Raw genomic sequence first — 20322 nt, 5'->3', positions numbered from 1 at the left:
AAATGAATATTCATGAGGTTGTCAGTCATCTACTTTGTGTTGCATTTTGATAAATACCCAGCTTGAGGATTAAGAGAAGATTTGATGTAATTTGATTTTATATTTTATTGAAAAAGAAAATCAACGTAAACAAAGAATCTGAAAATAATGCCAAGGTTCACAAGACTAATATAACTTATTGCTTTACTCATACATTCACATCCTGAATTCATTGTTGTGGAACAATATAGATTAACAGACGTTATCTCTTATCTTTGACTAGTCTTCAGTAACTTGGCCATGGCACGAACCTGCATACCACGTTTCAAGTAAACATGACTCCAGATAACTTAGTATTGTGATCATTTACCATGTCTTTAAGGATAATGAGATGTACGTATATAAGCATAATTCATGTTATAATATATACATCAATCCCCTCCAATATAGGAGCACAACAAAACCCAACAGCAAGGCAATCTTTGCAACTCATTAGAAATATCAAGCCTTTTGTGGATTTTTCAGACATACTGATCATGTTATGACAGCAATATATTTAAGGCAAACAAAAAATATAATAAATGTTTGCAAAACTTCATGCAGGTTATCACCATTATCATGATATGGATTAAATAATGTCAGTCATTTTCATCAAGTCCTTTCTTTGCTTTTGGTTGGTGTCTAAAAAGTAAAAATATATTTCTGTACAACTCTATTAGTCCTTTAGGGTTAGTGTTAAAACACACACAGCGTCTGGTCTTCAGAGGCCAAAGAACAAATGTCTGTCTGTCCCATCTGTTCCTCAGAGAACTGTTAGGTCATGGCAGGACTTTGACTTCTGCCTAAAAGCCATCTTCTTGTTTTTGCGTGCGACCATGCGGCCCAGAAACCTTTTGGCCTTCTTGCTGATACTCTCTCTACGCCTGCAGTTGGCCATGCGTCTTGCATTCTCCTCCTTGCTGTCTTTCCTCAGGCGGATTTGTCTGACGATGCCCTCAAATAGGTCCTGCACATTGTGATGAAGGGACGCAGACGTCTCGATGAACTTACAGTCGAATACAACTGCACAGGCACTTCCCTCTGTGAAAGAGATAATACAGAGAAAGGAGAATCAGAACTCTGAGGATGGGTATATTTAAAAAAACAGAGTAAACACTTGGAAAATTTAGCAGCGCTGATTGCTTTAATTTGCCATGGCGTTTTAATGTAGGCCCAGCCTGAACCTGAGCAGTCAAGTGAGAAATGTGACCTAACCCCACCAAAGGCGGTTAAGCCTGACCAGCTCTTTCAGCTTTGATCGTGAAAGGCCTAAAGAATAGCATTTGGGTAGGATCAAAATTGCTTTTTTAAAGTGAGTTAATTATATACTGACTTACCATCAACAGACACTTCTCTGGAGCGCACCAGGTCACTCTTGTTGCCCACAAGGATTATGGGAATGTTCTCTGATTGCCTGGCTCGGCGCAGCTGAATACGTAGCTCTGACGCCTTCTCAAAGCTTGATTTGTCTGTCACTGAGTACACAATGATGTAGGCATCTCCCATCCTCATGCACTGTTCCTTCAGCCACTGGCTGTTATCCTTCAGGAAAGAAGCAGATACCAAGTTTAGCATCACACATGCCTGGTCCCATCTTAATGTGATACCCCTGAATCAGTGTAAATGGACAAACATTGCATAAATAATACACAACTCACCTGTTCCCAGATGTCATATAGCACAATGGATGCCTCTTCTTCATCCACCACAATAGATCTGTCATAAGTGTTTCCTGAGGGAAAAAGATAAATATTATGTTACACACTGACAGAGAAGAGTAGAGCATGGCTTATCTCATCTGTCATGTTTGTTGTCAGTTTGTGTTGTTGCTTTTCTATGTAGTGATTTTAGCACATTCGCTCCTATTTTTACTTCACATTACGCTTTTGGAAGCGATTTTGACAGCTGTATTATAGAGGGCAGGACTGCTGCTTCTCTGTAGATGGAAATAGCAATAATCAATTCTTCCTATTGATTACTTCATTTTAAAAAGTAGAACATGTCCAACAAGTTTTGATGCTTAAAACTGCACTCCCATTGAACTCCAAGCAGACGTTGGTTCTATAATTGTACTGTGTATTGTTCTGCAGGCTATTGTGTAGACTAAATAACCTTAGACAGGCCTAACGATCTCATACATCTTTACAGACAATGGAGAATTTCAGTGTGTGATTTATGGGCGTGTGTGGGTTGTTAGCGTTGATGACTCATCCTCGGCATCACCATTTACCTGTTTCATCGCAGTCGTGACCAGCATCCTCAATCCCTCCAAAGACGCGCGCCAGGCTGGACTTTCCGACCCCGTGCTCCCCGAGGAGAACCACCTTGTACACCTGGGACTCTGTCTCGCTGCCGGTGGAGATCACGGAGTCGGAGGAGTCCGAGGCGCAGCTGCCCCGGTGCTGCTCGTTCGGAGAGTAGGACGTGCAGCGCAGGAGGTTGGACAGCTCGTCGGTTTGTCCGGTTTGTGGCATCGTGGTGCGTAGGTCCCGGTCGTCCACTGGCATGCTTCTCCTGTGTAGATTTGGTAAATTCATGGGGAACGGCATGCTTCCTCTCCTCTTGTCCATGTTCCGCAATTTGTCACCCTTGTTCAAAGTCATTGTTCTTCTGGGGATAGACATGCGATGCGTAAATTAGTGATCCTGTGTTCAGCACAGGCTAAATAAACTAAGCCTAAAGGCTGTTTGTGAGGGTAATGCTTTTATACAAATATAGTTATCATTGTAAGTCATGATGTAAAATAGGCTATAAAACATAAAATGTAATGGGTTTTGTCTGAAATGTGGAGCTGACCTGACCACATGTTTACTCAACTGTACTCAATATAAAAACGCAAAAGAAACATACATTTGAAAAGGTCTCATCAGTATTAAAGACACTTACTCGGTGATGGCAATTCAATCCAACGAAGGAAATCCAGTAATCCTTGATTTGAAGAGGTGTAGTAGCCGAAAAAGCGGTTTTTGCTTGAGTCTGACCAGAGTCGCCGCTCAGCCTATTTATATAGGACTGAGATGACGTCGGCAGGGATTTGCCCCGGAGATTCACGTCTCCGCTTATTATAGCGGTGCGTAACGGTAACATCATACAGAGGAGGGGGGTGTATGAAAGGAAGAGCTGAGGAATCTCCCTTCCGCATGGCCAAATGAAGCTTACTTCTGAGGGGGCGGCCAGAGATGAATCCTTGATGAGGGGAAGCCCACTTAAAAGTTGGAGGGCTATAAATATTTAACATTAATTCAGGAGATAAATTTAGAGATGGTGGAAGGATATCCACATCCACATAATGTAAACTGTGAAAGTGTAGGCTACTAGGGCGCAATCCACAGACCAGGTGCATGTTTTATGGTGGTGTGATCCATTGCTTTACTCGCTGCATGACGCTTCAGGGTCACGGTCACTGCAGGGTGGAGGTCATTGACACACAGTAAAACTGTAATATGATGGAGCTGCTGCAGGTGTATCTCATTTATCCTACACATAAAGCATTAGGCGAAATGTTACTGATTCTGCACCTACTGTCAACTCTCGGTTACACCATCATAAATCTACATTTAGGGTATTGGGTGTATTTCCCTGTAAACACCTTTTTAGCCTACTTGGCGGTGAAAATGCTATGAAGACATAAAGATTCTACACATGGTGCATTCATTTATCATTCATCCCTGGCTTACCACCCACCACCTCTGGAAAAATAAGGCAGCGCTGCAGCCACAAAACCGTAATTCCTTTCATCACCTGACATAGGCCTGGCCTATACAATAATGTTTAGTTTTACTGATTCGTGCCTTATTGAATAATGCAAAGTGCTTTGCAGTGTAATAGATCCAGACCATGTAACACATCAACAGGGGCAAATCTCATTATCCTTTCCTAATGGAGCTCAAATGACTTCAGGTCACTTTTGTCTATTTTACTTTTAATTGCCTGTTTAATCTTATGTCCACTGTATTTTGCTTGTTTTAATTTTATTTTATTTTTGCATACAATAGGATGTGCAATCAAATTTTAGAGTTCATTTCATAGATATGATGTTACTGCCCCCTTGTGGCTTTAGGTTTACATCTCAGGTGAAAAGTTTGATATCGGTGTGGGTGGGTGGGTCTGCACAGTTAATATTTGTTAGAATAACAAAGATATCAACATTACAGAGTGTATGTGGTCTTAGTGCAACTCTGGTTCAGCGTTTTTACTTAAAATTAATGAAACCATAGCACATGGGTATATCTGACTGTATTTTTATAAGTTTGATTCTATAGCCTAATTGAATTACTTCCATAGGCTCTAAAAAAACCAAATGTTTTTGTACTATAACTTACTTAAAATGCAGCCTATGGACATCATACGGTATCCTTAGGTGGAAGAAGTATTCAGAGGTATTCTTTACTTAAATAAAAGTAGCAGTACCACACTGTGGAAATACTCTATAAAGTCATGCATTCAAAATGCTAGCAGAATGCACTTAAGTGATCAAAAATAAGAGTCGTATTTATAAAGGAAAATAGGGCCTCTGAATGTTAGTACTGTTATATATGATGTTTTGGGGTTAATATTATTGCTGCATTAATATGTATGTTGACTTGAATAACCTGAAGCAATGCATCATGTTAAACACTGTGGGATCTGTAATATAAACACTAGCTAGATACTACAGCTGTCAGACAGTGGAGTAAAAAGGTATATGTAAAGAGGGTCAAAACATGTACAGTACTTGAGTAATACTTGAGTAGTAGTGACGTGTTTGATGGTGTCCCACCCCTGACCTGAGCATGCTGTATTAGATATTTTATTACTTTTCTTCTCAGTCTAACCTGGCGACATTGGGTGCAGACGTTCTAGCTATTTGTTGAAGTTGCCTGTAGGTGGCAGTGTCCTAAATAATAAGCAGCTTTTTGTGTTTTTTTTCTGTCCTGTGCTGACTCCCGCTATAGGAACTCGGAAGTCAACCATTTTTAACGCGGGAGTGCGCATGCGCAAGGCTCTCACGTCTTCGACCTCTACCAGCTTGGTGAGCGCAAACGTCTTGTCACAAACTGCGCCAATTTAAAGAGCTAACGTTAACTCTGACTCTTCTCTGTAACTAACTGCCTCACTGTAGCTTTGCTCACCCCAGACCTGTTCTGACGTGCCACCTCGTCTTTTTAGTGACATTGCTGGGGTTGCTGCATATATTGACCTTACTTGTCTTTGCGCGTTTCTTTTTAGGGAAGAAGCCGCAGAGTTAGCAGTTTGAGGCTGCCCATCATTGTTTGGTTTCGCAGCCAGCAGTCACACACTCAAATCAGCCTTCGACCCGATCAGTTCGTCCCGTCGTGATGTATGCCTGCGCCAAGTTCGTCTCCACGCCCTCTCTGGTGAGTCTGCATGGATGGAAACAGCTGGGTTACATGCATTTTGTCACTGTGCTGCAGGGGCGGATTGTATGATCAAACCTTTAGTTGAGCTCAGCCCGTAAGGACAATGAATGAGGCATTTATACAGGGCCTTATGCCCAGTGGTCTTTCTGCTGACTAAATCCTGCTCTGTCTCCTTGTCTCCATCACTGTCCTCCTCCCTCCTTCTCTGTGCTCTCAACCAAATAGCAAACTTAACATCCAATCAGAGTATCCTCTTATAAAAGGCATAAATTGAACCATACAGATTTTATAAGATTCTAATTGAATACAGGGTTGTTAAGGGTAATGCAGTCAGGTAGTGTCATTTTGACCTCACTTTCTCACCTGAACCTGAACCCATGCCTGGATTCACTGTCCATAAATGTCAATAAATTCTTTCTGTAACGTCATAGCCAGTGTGTGTAATTCCATCACAAAAACTGATGCAACTTAGCAGTGGTTTGTTAATTTACCATGTGGAGCACAGTTCATTTGTTAATCAAGAATAACAATTGCAGTTGTTAGGTTTTAATTTTTCTTCAGGCCAGTCTAGAGTGCTACTGGAGACTACCTGTGGCACAGGTTTGGCATGATGTTTCCAGCAAGTTTCCCAAGATGTTTCCAGCAATCCTAAACACACAGCTACTTTGTATACCGAAAGAAATGAGCAGGGTTCTATATAAAGACTACTGCCCCTTCAGCACACACTCCTGCCCTAATGCGCTGATGCTCAGAAAACCCAGTTGCCCAGACCACTAAAAGCATCGACTGTAGAATGAAAACACACTGACGAAGTTAACAGAAAAAAAGAGATGTATAAAATCAAATGTGAATGTACACAATTTACATCCATTGACCATCATGACATTAGAACATTTTCAGGTAGACTTAATGAAGCGGTTTTACTGATATTGGAAGGGTAAGTTTGTTTTGGTATAACTTGTCCAGTGGTATATATAAGGTTCCTAAACTCAGACTACATGTCAGGATAAAAACTAAACCATTAAGTCCAAGGAACTCTCTGTAGACCTTTGTGATAAAATTGTGGTGAGGTACAGGTCAGGGCAAGGGTATGAAACAATGTCTAATGTTTCAATTCTTCCCAAGAGCACAAGGGTCTCAATAATGGAGAAATGAAGTCTGATAAAAACAATACTCTTCCTGGAGTGAGCCAAAACCCAAGGGGACTTCAACAAAGTATTGAGTTAACGGTCTAAAAACTTTCACGAACAAGAGATTTCGGTGTTTGAATTTTCTATAAATTTGAAAAGACATCAAAATATAACCATCTGATTATTTTCCTAATAGTAATAAATAAATGCTCATGTCAGTTACACTGTCCAAAATGACACATTCGCAATACTTACTTTGTCAAATTTCAAAAATAAGTTAAAATTTAAAAAAAAACCTGGTTTAAATCCTGTTTGAAGCTGGGTCCTTTCTGTGTAGAGTTTGCATGTTCTCTACTTTCTGTGTTTTCTCCAGCATCTCCGATTTCTTCCCACAGTCCAAACACATGCAATTTGGGTTTTGGTCAATTGGTAACTCTAAATTGACTGTAGGTGTAAATGTGTCTTTGTGTGTCAGTCCTGTGGTTGACCGATGATCTGTCCCTATTGCAACATGAAAATTACTTTAGCTATACAAGAGTTGCTGATTGTCTGTCAATCAGCTAATTGTTTCAGCTTTACTGTACAGTATATACTGTTTAGTTAATTTTTTAACAAAGCATTATATTTGATCAGCTCTTATTAGGTATGCAGAAGTCTTCATTTGAAATGTAATTAAATCTGTCAAGTACATGTAGTGTAGTGTGTAAAAAGTTTAATATCTACAGTACCTGTAGAGAATGTAGAACAGAATTAGAAAATTGCATAAGCCCTCAAATTACTACTTGGCATGATACTTGAGTAAATGCGATTAAACTTATAGAGGCAGATGTCAATGTGATGTGCTATTCAGTCATCTTACAAGAATGCAACATTTTAACTCACTTTTTTTTCTTAATAACTATAGGTCCGTGCTGGATCTCGGGCACTGTATAGGCCGCTCTCAGCAGCAGCAGTGTCAGATGCCAGGAAAGTAGAGGTGAGTATCTGTCTGTGCTGAGAAGTATAACTGCTTTATTGACACTGATGGTGAAACTGGTACATTTTGTAGACTGTAAATCAACAAGATACAGGATATTTTATGTTTCATAGCAGTTAGGGGATCTAATCAAAGCTGATCTGTATTAGTAATAAATCCACACATTGCAGAAATATGTTAAGTACAGTTTCATAGTAACCTAATATAATTTTTGTATTTCAGACTGCTTCACTCCTGGCACCACATAGTATTGCAGCTACCCAGCCGCAGCTGGTAGTGCGGAGCTTTCAGACAAGTGCTGTGAGCCGTGACATCGACACTGCTGCAAAGTTCATCGGAGCAGGAGCTGCCACTGTGGGAGTGGCTGGATCCGGAGCTGGAATTGGAACAGTGTTCGGCAGCCTTATTATTGGCTATGCCAGGTAAATGAGGCTATTTTTAAAGATCCACAGGAGGGCAATCGTTTTATTCATTTTTGCTGGCTTGTTTCTCAGTTTAAGCCCTTTAGTTTAGTGGGTAGATCATGTTTGGATTAAAGGAAAATATTTACATTTGGTGGTGGCTCTAATGTGATATTAGCCATGAGATTACATATATTTTTTTGGTAATATGGTCTTTATAAAGCTAACAGACGTGTGCTTGTTTCCAAAATCAGTTTTACATCATCAGAAAATAACTTATATTGAAATGTTAAGCATTATCATTAGATATTTAGTCACATGTATCAAGTGATCCAGTGTCCCAGTGTCTTCCAAGACGGTCTCCTGACTGCAATGTCTTGGTAGTTGTACTTTTCAAGATTTTGTACCTTCAGCTTGTCTTAGCTACCTCTCTCTTTGTCAACAGGAACCCCTCCCTGAAGCAGCAGCTGTTCTCTTACGCCATCTTGGGCTTTGCTCTGTCTGAAGCTATGGGTCTCTTCTGTCTGATGGTTGCTTTCCTAATTCTATTTGCCATGTAAAGCAGTTATACATTTTCTGTGAAGAGTCCACATCGCAGTGTTAACAAGAATTAGCAGTTTGACAGGTCTTTCATTGATCTGCTGAGTTCAGCGTATCATCATGCTTATTCTTGTTCACTCACTGATGTATGAAACTCTGACAAACATGTCATTCTAATGATGTTTTTGTCATTATAGTGTATATTTAATTAAATGTTTTTGTTAACAAACATGCAACCAATACACAAAGTACAACATTTAATCCTAGTTTGTCTCTACATTTGTAGCCTCTCTTGTATGTGTGGTTTATTTATGTATGTTGGGACATAAAATGGATAAAGTCTGAGATCCCAAGATTCCTGTCTGTGACCAGAAGAGGATGAAATCTTAAAATATTTTGTAGTTTTTTCAGTTTGACTACAAATTAGCTGAAGTGATGAATTGGGTATTGAAATAGTTTTTTATTTTTCTGTCTTCCCTACAAAAGTCAGTGTAGATGATCTCCTGATTTGTTAGCATTATATCAGCCCCAGTGGATATGCCTCAGGATTTAACTTTAAATGGAAAAAATAATTAATGGGAATAGTTGTTAACTGCAGTCCTAATAAAAAGCAATTCAAATTAATGTAATTAATAATAAAACATGACCTTGTTAAACATAAGGCCTTATCACATAAGGACAGCCATATCTGTTATAGCGAATAGATAGATGCTAAGGTAGTTTTAAATTAAGCTGAAGACTTTTGATAACTTTAATTACCTATAATCTGTTTTTAAGACCTGCAGAGACACAGAACCGCTATTAGCGACGCTAATGCTTTGAAATGGAACCAAAGTACAGTTCAAGGTGACGGAGGACAGATTTGAGGGACGTACTCGTCAACGTTTAATGTCTACCCACAAAGCAAATATATTTGGGGGATAAGCACATGTGAGTAAATGTCTGCAGTGCGTCGGGTTTACCGTGCACGGAGGATAACTTGCTTTAAAGCTGAAAACGCTCCGCCGACGTCTTTGTGGTGGCGGTGCTCGTCCAGCTGTCACACGGGTCCCAACAGCCAGGTAAACTAACATCAGCACAGTGCACTGACTTAATTACCGAGCACCGTCCGTCCCTGCTCTGGGGAATTACAAACGTTACATTTGCCTGATAGTTTAGCTTTAATGCCCTCTGAGCAGAAAGGAAGCTGTCGGTGTTAAATGTAACGTTAAGGTTTATAAAGCTCAGTAGTTTACGGCCAAAGTGGAGAGCAACCTATTTGCCCACTAGATGGAGAGTTACAGGTTACCTCAGAGGTATGCAGGCCTATGTCAACATGTATTTTTATTTAGAGCTGAGCTATGTACTTGTATACAGTGCCGTACAAAAGTATTCACCCTGCTTTGCCTTTTGTTACCTTACAACCTAGAATTGAAATGGGTTGATTTACAAATTATTTATATGCATTTACATAACATGCTTACAACTTTTGAGATGCTAAATAAAAGACTCAATAAGTATAACCTACAAAACCTATTGTGAATAACAAACAGAAAACCTCAGTGTGCATAACAGTTCACCCCCCCAATGTTATTACTATGTAGAGCCACCTTTTGCAGCAATTCCAGCTTCAAGTCTCTTTGTGTATGTCTCTGAGTTTAGCACATCTAGTCACTGGGATCTTTGCACATTCAAACAAAGCAGGTATATAAGTGTGCTGAGATGACGTGACACTCAGACTGAAGACGGGTGGACTTAACTGAACTAATTATGTGACTTGTTAAGGTAATTGGTAGCACCAGAACTTATTTAGAAGCGTCATAGCAAAGGGGGTGAATACAAATGCACACACACATTTTTAGAATTTTTTAAAATAAGTTTTTATTTTATTCTACATCATGAACTTGGACTGTTTGGTATAGATCCACTACATAAAAGCCCAAAAAAATCCATTGCAGTTCAAGGTTATAATGCAGTAAAATAGGAAAATGGCGGGGGGGGGGGGTACTTTTGAAAGGCCCTGTAGATGTAATAGAGGCTCATATGAAAATTAAAGTCATAGACTTCTCTTTTTCCCCAGGTCATTTTTTTTGAAACATTTTAATTTTCTTGTTCTCGTATGATTTATGGAGCTTTAATATGCACTGTTGTGCAAAAGTTATTTAAATTGTTATCACATAATACTACCAGGGAGGTGTCAGATCAGAGCTAAATTTATTCTGCAGCACTACAACAACCCCACACATACAGCCAGAGTCATAAATTACAATGTTCAGTGACAAGAAAAACAAGGAGCCCTACCACAGATGGTGTGGTCATCATGTTTACTGCATTTTGTATGACATAAAATGATAAAACCTATTCATGGCACTATTTTTTTTTTTGAGCATGCTTACTTTATATTTAGTGCCTAAAATCTTTACAGTACGGTGCATTTGCCCTATAACCACATGTCCTTCAGTCGCTCCCAACAGGACTGATTTTACGCTCTTTATCTTTATCCACCAGGGGGTGCAAGAGTACAAGACACTAAGCAAGTTTTTCAAATGGAATATAAAGGGAATTTTTACTTTAAAGGTAGAATAAACCAGTTATACCTTCAGTGGTTTTGGTCATTGAACTCTTAAACTTGAAATTAGAACATAAAAAATAAATTGATTGAGTCAACAAATAACACTCATGGGATTTGCTCACTATTAGCTTACAAACTTGGTCTAAATTTACATCAATGTAAAGTTTATAGCTCTGGATCAGAAATCGGAGTACTGTCATAGTTTCATGTAATTTCTTATGAGGTATGCAGCTCTCTGGGGCTCTGTGAGTTGCTGAGTAGTTTGTTGCACCTTTCCTATAACATGTTCACTGCGATCTGTTTGTGACAGGTACACAAAAGACACAAAAAGGAAAGACTTTCTTGTAAGCCAGTACTAGACCACTTCGAGCAACAGTATAGTCAAGAACTTGGAGACTTGTGGATACCTGCGAGGTACATTTTGTCAAATTATTAAAGCTTACACACAACATTTGTATGTTCTGATCATTGCATTTGTGTCTCATCTGCAGATCAGTACTCCTGGACCCTCACTCCTGGCAGTATGGAGTCATGCTTAATCGCTTCACAGCTGTGACAGACATCACACAGATTCTGCAGTCACAGGGCTTTTCCAAGTTCCTGCCGCAAACAGATGTGTCCACATTGCCATGTGAAGCTTCCTTATCAGTGTCCAGTTCTAAATACCAGGCAGGAGAAGACTCTCTTTTGTCATCTCACTGCATCTCCAAGTGCTCTCCTAGTGATTCCCATCCCCAACCTGGCAGAAGCTCTAATGCAAACAGCCCAGACCTTAAATCAGAGTCTTTAGTCATTTTGTCCCATCCTTCACTACAGTGTTACATTCATCCATATCCACTACGATTTCCCTCTCAGGCTCACAGGCATGGCCAGCTTAAGCAGTACTACCTCCTGAATGCTGCCTCCTTGCTTCCAGTGATGGCTTTGCAAGTCAGAGATGGGGATAAGGTTTTAGATCTTTGCTCTGCCCCAGGAGGAAAAGCTTTAGCTATAATGCAGTGTGCCACCCCAGGTAAGCATTTTTATAGGACCTTTACTAAATAAAAACTTACATAATGCAAAGAAGTATACAAATGCAGTTCATTTTTTAAGGAAATTGATACAGCCGTTATTATATAGTTTAACTTATACTGATGCAAATGCTTAATATTGATCTCTGGCATTTCTAGTAATATACCTTAAAGTTTATTTGTCAGCATATATAGTTAATACATAATAATGGTTACTGTAATTAGATTGAAACAGACTAATTGATAGCACATCATGTAACCTTTCCAGGACAGAGCTGTTTGGCATGAGAAACCTTTCACAAAACATATTGTTGAAATGTGCCAAGCTTTGTTTTTAAACATTAAAAGCTCACTTTGCATGTATGTTGCTGGAGTTGGTTGTAAGGAATATTTTTATCTACTGTGAATAGCCCATTTGCATTGAATGACAGTAATAAATAACGCTGCCCCGTGTTTTGTTCCAGCACTTCTCTGCTGTAATGAACCAGATCCTCACAGACGAGACCGGTTGGCCAAAACTCTGGAGTCTTTTCTTCCTCGCTCACTAAACAGCAGAGTGATTGTGTCTGAACAGGATGGACGGTGTTTTGGGCAGAGTGAAGCGGTGACATATGACAAGGTGGGCAAAGAACTTCTGTCAAGATTACGGAAGTGTTGATTGAGTTTCACATCAATGTCCTACCAATTAGAGTGACACACTTCATTTTCAAGGTCATGGTTAGGAAGGAATGAGAATAACAGGCCTTTGGACAGAAATTAATAAGCCTGGCAGAAAATAAGAAAATTGTTTATTCAGAATAAAATCCAAGAAGAGGCAAACAAATGGCTGGGAGGAACCAAGGACTCAAAGTGACTGATAATGGAACAAAATATTGAAAAAAGGAAAGCACAAAATGAGAAGGTTGAGAGTAAGACACTGCAAACAAAGACTGAAAGGCAGTGGAGTATGAACACACTGTATAGAGCTGTATTATGGAAATGATAAGGTTTTGTAAAATTGGCACAGGGGACAGATTTGTGGAAATATTCTCTGCTGAGGTGTTAATGTCAGAAACAGTTTTTGTTTTAATTAATTTTTTTACACTGGATGATAAGGGACTGTTGTAGTTTGCTGTTTTTTTGTCTCCCTGACTGATCCTAATCTGGTGGATCAGGTGCTATAGGGAAATAGAACTTTCTTTTATTATTTTAGAGATTTCCAGCATGTCTTTTTATTTATTTCTCTTCATTATGCATTTACACTTTCACTTTTTCTGTCTCTAACTGATGTTACACTCTTGAATTCTATGACTCAGGCTGTTAAACAATATGCATCTCTTTTACTGGCTCTCACAGGTTTTGGTTGATGCTCCATGTTCTAATGACAGGAGCTGGCTGTATTCTTGCAGCAGCCAGCAGGGGGAACAGAGACTGAAAGAACGAGCCAGACTGCCTGTGCTCCAGGCTCAGCTGCTTAGGTATGTCCAGTGCCCAGCATAAAAAAATGTCTGTTGTGTGGTACTCTCCTGTCTTCCTACATGTTTGTACACATGCATATGAAACTGTTATTGCCTGAACATGATGACTGGGTAAACTGAAATACAGTATAATATTATGAAATATTTCCCTGTGCTCTACAATTGCAATTGCATAAAGTAAACAATATATAGAAAAGGACTTAAATTAATCCCAATTTCAAACAGTGCTATAAAGTGGAATTACATTAGGTTTGATGGTGATTTGAATCATTTGTCAATTCAGATCTTAAAAAATGAATGTCACAGCAGCCAAAAAGAAGGTTTATGGAGCCTGTGTCACATTGTCAAACGTTAGTTGTTTTGGTCAAAAATTAGGAAGTTATTTACTTTTATTGGAGGAGCAGAAACATATCATTTATGTGACAGGCATACAAAAAAACTGGTGGCCACAATCTGTATGGAACGTATTATCATCCTGCTTTGTAGGCTTGTGCAAAATAGGCATATAGATTTTGCACTTCTGGAACAAACTTACAATGGACAGTCTAAAAAGTATCAAATCAATGTGGTATAACTAGAGTTACTGTCTTTTTGATTTTACGCATACTTCTTCTGGAGCCTACATTACCCACAATGTAATTTGACAGATTAGTCTGAGATTTAGGTATATTATTGCTGTAGAAGTTTATGTGTCTTCAAATCACTAGCCTGAAGCAGAGATGAGGATCAGGCTACAGAGGTCCTGTGAGGACACTCATTTTTAACTCGACACCCACAATTTTTTTTCAAACTTTCAAACTGATGCTGATTCAAGTGACATCGCTTGACATGAAAATAGTTGATGCAGCTCATTCTAGAGCCACAGAATGATTTTCATAAGTTTTTCACGCATGCAGTTATACTTCCAAGACCTGTAAACAGGACTGAAATGCGTGAAATCAGTGAAGTACCCTTTTAAAGTCTGTTGTTATAAAGTGCTGTATTTATCTGCTCTTGACAGGTCTGCACTGTCAGCAGTGCATCCAGGGGGTGTTGTCGTCTATTCCACTTGTACACTGTCCAGCTCTGAGAACTATGCTGTGGTTGAAACCGTGCTAAATGACTGTCCTGGGACTGAACCTGAAGACCTGTGGGAGGAGATTGCCATTCCTTTATCAAAATACTTTACATTTAGTCCTGCTCACCCTGGTCACAGAGAGACACTTCACAATCCACCTCTGCAGCCACAGAATGACCTTGTGTCCTCCTGTCACCGCAGGCTTGGCATTTTAGTGGTTCCACAGCCTGGCATGACCTGGGGACCGATGTTTTTGTCTCGGATTAGAAGAAAAAACTAGTGTGCAATCTCCTGCACTGAAAACATATGTGAAACTAATGATATACATACACTTCTATACATATGTATATGAATATTCATACATAAAGATACATTTCATTTGTGCAGGTGTTCATCCATTTGGGATTTTTAAGATGCAAAGTACCTCATGGAAGTAGCTTGTAAGTCGCTGTGTAATTCACACAGACAAACATACTAATTAACATTTAGCACACTGCCAACTCCACAATGCCTGCGTCTGCCACTTATTAAGGAGAAATGTAATAGCAGCAGTAGTTTAGACATGCAGATGTAAACATGTCATTGTGGCCACACATTTTGGTGTGCTTGAGTGTGTTGCGTGAGATTTTACATTTAAAACCTGTATCACTTAGAGAAAAAAAAAAGTAGAACATTACTTGTGTCATTCACACTAACCTCCAGTGATCTGCAGCAGATAGACCTTTAGACAGCATGCATTTATTTGAAGCTCCTCTAATCAATATTTTTATTATAACAATTAATCAAATGTGACAATGTAAAATGACTTGCTTGTAGTTATAAACCCACCGTCTATCATCATCCAAATATGCAGCTCCCTCTTGGCTTTTCTGAGCTTTATAATGAGTTTCTGGCTTTACTGTTCAGGTCCACTTTCACCACTCTCGTAGCTTTGTTATCAACTACAGTAAACAGCTGTTCACTAAAAAAGTGAAGCGTTTCACATTTGGAGAGCTTGATATTTTTTTCAGGCATTGAAATAGAACAAAACCAGAGCTAAAACCAGAGTGAATATTGCTCTTACATTCCTTAACTCCAAATGATTGATAATGTTGCTCTGTAACTGCTAGATATGTTGTATTCTCAACATGTTTCCACTGCCCCAGGTGGCCACAAATTCAGTTGTCTTTTAGTTTCAGCCCGTCTCATTGTGATTTATTGTGTATTCAATTATTGAGATGTACAATTGGAGAATAGTAGCAGAACATGTTTAAGTTTAAGTACATGTTTAAGTGCTTTACTCATCACTGATGCCTTTTAATGTTTCTGTCTGAACATCCATGACTTTACATACTTAACTGAAGGCTAAAAGTTTCTAGTCACTAATATAATTAACACACAGTTTCTCTTTCTTCATTCCTGCTATTCCCTCCCTGTGTTGTCCTACATTTAATTAACACGCTTTAGGCTTCACTAGAAACAACTTTAAATCTGTTATCACGCCTCCCTTCAGTGTAATTGAGAATGCAGTATCATCTCTTACAGTGGCTCATTATCAGGGCAGGATGTTCTTGTGTCATGCCTGACTGAAAAGTAGATGCTGTTTCATTGTAGTGTTGGAGACTTTCATCAGCTTGTGATTGCTCAGACCAGAAACCGAAAGTGTTTTGAAAGTAAGTGTTGACAGTACCACGATTTCATATATCCTCACCTTTTGAGCGAAACAGACAGGCAAAGGATGCTGTTGCAGAGGTAGTTATGTGTGGAACTATTTATTTCTTCCACCCAAATATGTAAGGCTGGTGGTGAGGAGCCCTATAAGACACTGAAGGATATGACTGCTGAAACAGGAACGCTACAAGAGCCTTGCACCCGTTTCCTCCAACTACTCTGCGTGGCCATAGACACAAGCATTATGGGGTGCATTTATATGGCTATTTTTATTGGCTGCCCTACTTTCGATCCACTTCTGCGTGTCTTTGAAAAGTAGCTCCAGTCTCTGATATGAGTGCATCATTACACCACCATAGCATCATACAACTTCAAGACAACTTAAAAGTGGAGAGATGTGAAGATGAAATGGGGTTTCATTGGGGTTAACCATGTTGCTGACCTTTGTGTGAACTCTGGTTTGTTGATGTTCCCCCATATTGCAGCGTTTCCTCAAGGGGAGAATCTCTAAGCAGCTTTTCCTCCACTTCAAAGGGAGAGAATGTAGGGCTGCTTTGCATAATCAGGTGGGGAACAGCTTTTTGCCAGAGAGGCAGGAATTAATTTGTGGCACCGCCAGATGTAATCATTACAGCCCTAGTCATTGACAATAAGAGGAGAGGAGGAGGGGAAATTAGAGGAGGAATTGTAGAACAGTAGATAGAATGAGAAAGAGATATGGAGCATAGCGTGGGCCTGAATGCCAGAGGATACAGCAGCTAAGCAGACTATTCTGGCCTGAGCTCTATAACACCACAGTACCAGTTTTTCAGCATGTTACTTACCTCTTTTACCCACTGTATGCTTTTACTATTTAGTGGTATGCAGTGTTGAAAGTGCATTGGGAGAATGTGGAATTTAGAAAACTATGGTTGTTCAGGAAGCTATATACTGTCAGTTGGTCATAGTGAACGTATTTAGCAGCCTGTAAATGTGCTGTATGGTTCAGTCACACTGCTCTCATTAACCCTATTTCAAGCAGCTGGCAGCAAAAGAAAAAAAGCACCCAGTGTACTGTCGCAACAGCACATTAACAAACCTAGCATTTTTAGGCATTATGATGTATTTGCATGCAGAATACTGTATGAAACATCTACAACTATGTATTTGTGCTCTTTGAGATCTTTCCAGTTTCAAACCAACATCTGCCAATCTGATATTTTGTCATATTTGAAAAATGTTTGACTTGAAGCATTTGCCATTGAATGTCCCAGACAGTTAACAAGTGGGCAAGTGGGTCTATGGATTTAATGCCTTTTGGGATATCTATCATTCATTTTATCTGTCATAATTTGTCAATATTCCATCAGTGGAAGTGAGAGACCAGGATTGCTGCTTTTGATTGATTGTTACACGATTAATCTCTGAGGAAAAACAGTCTTCAAAGGATGAATACTGAATACTGTCCGTGTGCACAGAAAAAAATACGGTTTTGTTAATTATGCTAAGGCTTTTTAGTAGAATAAAGATGTGTTGTAGAACTCTCTACAAATACACACTCCCGCAAATAATGAACAAGCCTGCCAAGAAAACTAGCAGTCCTGGATCCCTGCAAGAGAAACACATTATGGGCCTACCAGCTACTTCATACCCAGGATGCAATCCTAACAAGAAAAAAAAAAAAAATCATTTTCCTGCCACTTATGGCTAGTGGCAAATGTGACACTACAACCTGTGACACTTCAGAGAAAGATAATATAACGTCAGTTATACCTGGGGCAATTTTGCAATACACCACACAGAAGAACAGTTACAGAGTTTTGTTTGAGGGCCGACTAAATACAGAACAAAGTTTCCTCTTGTGTTTATGGCCTGGAGAGAAAAAAGTTGCTGTGGATGTCAGGAAAGATGGACAACACCACAGGAACATGAATTGGGGCAGGAGTGAAAGTAAGAGGGTAACTGAAACAAACAATAGACAAAGGAAAAGAACTAAGATTTTCATCCTTTCAGAAGTGAAAGTGTTTTGTTTTGAGATTTGGCAGAGCTATGAGCCAGGGCTATTTCAGAAGATTCCAGCAAAATACCTACCTGAGGTGTCTTCAAGGCCAGCAGAGCCTGGATAAAACTGCAGTTGACTGTAGTCTGACAATAGGAGGAAAAAGGAACCGAAAACAAATCATTGTGCTTCCAAACTAACTGCAGTGCATCCCCCTGATAAACCACACAAAGAAAAGATGGGGTGTAGTTGTTGTAGTTGCTCCTCCTGCAGACCTCTGTGAGCCTCAGCAGCTGTGAGGAAGTACACATCCATAACAACTGCAGCAAAAGACAAAGCACAGGCTTCGCGAACTGAAGGCAGGACAGATCAGCCCGGCCTGACATTTATTCATTCTTTGAGGAAAAGACAGAATTCATTGGGAGATATAAAACTAAAGTCTTGGACAGTCTTGTAGAGAAATTGGATTTGAGAGAGAACTACCGGGTCTTTTCGACTTAAAATATCAAGTCATCATTTTCCCCCAAATGAAATGCAAATTGGGACAGCAGAGAGCAGTAAAACTGGGTATGAATTATGCCAATTTAGGATGTGAGTTTACACTACAGGCTGCTTAAAGAGTAACTTCTCCAAGTGGTTCACAGTCATTTCCACTTGTTCCCACTGCGTGTGGTTCTAGAAACAAAACAGTGAACAACAAGAGCAACTAAAAACCATACATAGGGAAAACAGGACTTATGGAATGAATGAGATATAGGCAGTTAGTATAGCAGAATTGTACACTATGGCCTCCACCTTGTTCCAAAATCATGCATCCATTTTAAAATATACATTTTAATAAGTGAGCCCTCAATCTATTGTGTATGTTCTATTTGAAATGAACCGAATTTGCCTTTAAGAAAGAAAAGTCAGTTTTTCCAGATCTGTTTACACAATAAAATCAAAAATATATAAGATTTCATTTCATAAAAGTGACACATACTTATGTAATCCAGAGGACCAGTGGCAGACCTGCAGCGCTGCAAACCATGGACTGCAAACCTATTTGATCGTACCTAACACAACACACACTCTGAAGCCCTGTGTTAACACGTATTTGACCCCTGCGTGAACCCTTCAATACAGGTGCCTAATAATAAAATATTCATCCAGAAAAGGTGTGCCCACACTGAGTGGACTCATCTCCATTTTTACATCACTTCTCTTAAAGCTCCAGACTTCAAACCTTGAAGTGGACGATTCCCTGAAGTGAAGGAAAAGCATGAATAATTGATTCTTCACCCACAGGAAAAACGGGAACAAAGGAGTCAGAGGAGAGAGGTATGAAGGGCTGATAAAAACGGAATGATTTCATAGGAATCCTTTCAGTTTAAAATGTCATAAAAACATTAGTGAGGGATGTTATTCATTCAGATGGGTGGCACAATTAAGAACAAATTCAGAGTGATTTGAGATAATTCAGGAATAATGGAGCCTTCTTGGCGCCTACCTTTAAAATCCTTAATTTGGATATTCAATACTCTATTCATAACATTAAACATAAGCACTTAAGCACTTACACATAATATCTTTATTATTCACATTCAGGCAGTGACTGTGGAGTATGTGAGGCTGTAAAGTATTGCAGAATGCCATCTCTTCTCCCTGTTTTCACACCATTTTTATTTCAGTAAAAGTTGGGCAGTTTGCCTTTAGAAGCTGGCACTGACAAAGCTACAGTGAGTACCTGTGCCACAGTAATAAACTGACTGTGCTACTTTGGCTAGTTTGATCTATCACAGTATATTTCTTTTCTAAAGAAGAAGATTCCTGTATGTATTTCAAATGTTTTATATTATGACTTATAACATTTGAAGTCCTGGGAGGAACATGGATGTGTGTTTCAAATCTGAGACTCAAGGTTAAAAAGGTTTGTTAACATTTGTTAACTTTTGACTAAATATCACAAACATTAACCTGGTTAATGTGAAAAAGCCAAAATAGCAGCCAAACCAAAATCATTCCAAATTCAGGATTCACCCTCAGGTGGACTCAGAATTTCATGGCTGATATTTCTGAACCACAGCGCTGAACCGACTGACTTGACAGTCATCCCCATCAACAGAGCCATGCCGTGGCTATAAAATTAGTCACTGGTGCAATAAGAACATATTCACTGCAGGCTTTTTTCCAATTAGCATGACTCAGTAGTCAG

General features: G+C 39.3%; 3 protein-coding genes across 5 annotated transcripts; 2 read left to right on the top strand and 1 right to left on the bottom strand.

Annotated features, from left to right (window-relative positions):
• Window positions 1-80: 80 nt before the first annotated feature.
• Window positions 81-3063, bottom strand: rrad (Ras-related associated with diabetes). The gene is made up of 5 exons (XM_026320110.1): window positions 2905-3063; window positions 2249-2628; window positions 1677-1750; window positions 1356-1560; window positions 81-1059 (listed from the first exon to the last, which is right to left on the bottom strand). Exons 2-5 carry the CDS (start codon window positions 2619-2621, stop codon window positions 782-784), a joined length of 930 nt encoding a protein of 309 aa, XP_026175895.1. The 5' UTR covers window positions 2622-2628; window positions 2905-3063; the 3' UTR covers window positions 81-781.
• Window positions 3064-4952: 1889 nt separating this feature from the next.
• LOC113138013 (ATP synthase F(0) complex subunit C3, mitochondrial-like) lies at window positions 4953-8686 on the top strand. Its single transcript, XM_026320111.1, has 5 exons — window positions 4953-5029; window positions 5227-5375; window positions 7413-7484; window positions 7707-7906; window positions 8331-8686. The coding sequence occupies exons 2-5, from the start codon at window positions 5337-5339 to the stop codon at window positions 8443-8445; spliced, it is 426 nt and encodes a 141-aa protein (XP_026175896.1). The 5' UTR covers window positions 4953-5029; window positions 5227-5336; the 3' UTR covers window positions 8446-8686.
• Window positions 8687-9300: 614 nt separating this feature from the next.
• On the top strand, window positions 9301-17438 carry nsun3 (NOP2/Sun RNA methyltransferase 3). Of its 3 annotated transcripts, none has more exons than XM_026319595.1 (6): window positions 9301-9486; window positions 11287-11390; window positions 11468-11988; window positions 12451-12605; window positions 13322-13443; window positions 14444-17436. In XM_026319595.1, the coding sequence occupies exons 1-6, from the start codon at window positions 9364-9366 to the stop codon at window positions 14778-14780; spliced, it is 1362 nt and encodes a 453-aa protein (XP_026175380.1). In that variant the 5' UTR covers window positions 9301-9363; the 3' UTR covers window positions 14781-17436. The 3 variants fall into 3 exon arrangements, with proteins under 3 accessions (XP_026175380.1, XP_026175382.1, XP_026175381.1); XM_026319597.1 differs by having other exon boundaries at window positions 13354-13443; window positions 14444-14580; XM_026319596.1 differs by lacking the exon at window positions 11287-11390 and having other exon boundaries at window positions 9348-9486; window positions 14444-17438.
• The last annotated feature ends 2884 nt before the right edge of the window (window positions 17439-20322 follow it).

This window comes from Mastacembelus armatus, chromosome 3, assembly GCF_900324485.2.
Source record: "Mastacembelus armatus chromosome 3, fMasArm1.2, whole genome shotgun sequence".
NCBI lineage: Eukaryota > Metazoa > Chordata > Actinopteri > Synbranchiformes > Mastacembelidae > Mastacembelus > Mastacembelus armatus.
Note: the sequence above shows the minus strand (reverse complement) of the source record. Positions and strands in the feature narration are given on the sequence as shown.

Coding starts and splice junctions, on each gene's coding strand:
- rrad (XM_026320110.1), bottom strand. CDS start 2,621: ATGACTTTGAACAAGGGTGACAAATTGCGGAACATGGACAAGAGGAGA. Junction 1,561..1,676: donor TATATGACATCTGGGAACAG/GTGAGTTGTGTA, acceptor TCTTTCCTGAAG/GATAACAGCCAGTGGCTGAA. Junction 1,060..1,355: donor CAGAGAAGTGTCTGTTGATG/GTAAGTCAGTAT, acceptor TCTCTTTCACAG/AGGGAAGTGCCTGTGCAGTT.
- LOC113138013 (XM_026320111.1), top strand. CDS start 5,337: ATGTATGCCTGCGCCAAGTTCGTCTCCACGCCCTCTCTG. Junction 5,376..7,412: donor TCGTCTCCACGCCCTCTCTG/GTGAGTCTGCAT, acceptor TAATAACTATAG/GTCCGTGCTGGATCTCGGGC. Junction 7,485..7,706: donor CAGATGCCAGGAAAGTAGAG/GTGAGTATCTGT, acceptor TTTGTATTTCAG/ACTGCTTCACTCCTGGCACC.
- nsun3 (XM_026319595.1), top strand. CDS start 9,364: ATGTCTGCAGTGCGTCGGGTTTACCGTGCACGGAGGATAACTTGCTTT. Junction 11,989..12,450: donor AATGCAGTGTGCCACCCCAG/GTAAGCATTTTT, acceptor GTTTTGTTCCAG/CACTTCTCTGCTGTAATGAA. Junction 12,606..13,321: donor AAGCGGTGACATATGACAAG/GTGGGCAAAGAA, acceptor TGGCTCTCACAG/GTTTTGGTTGATGCTCCATG.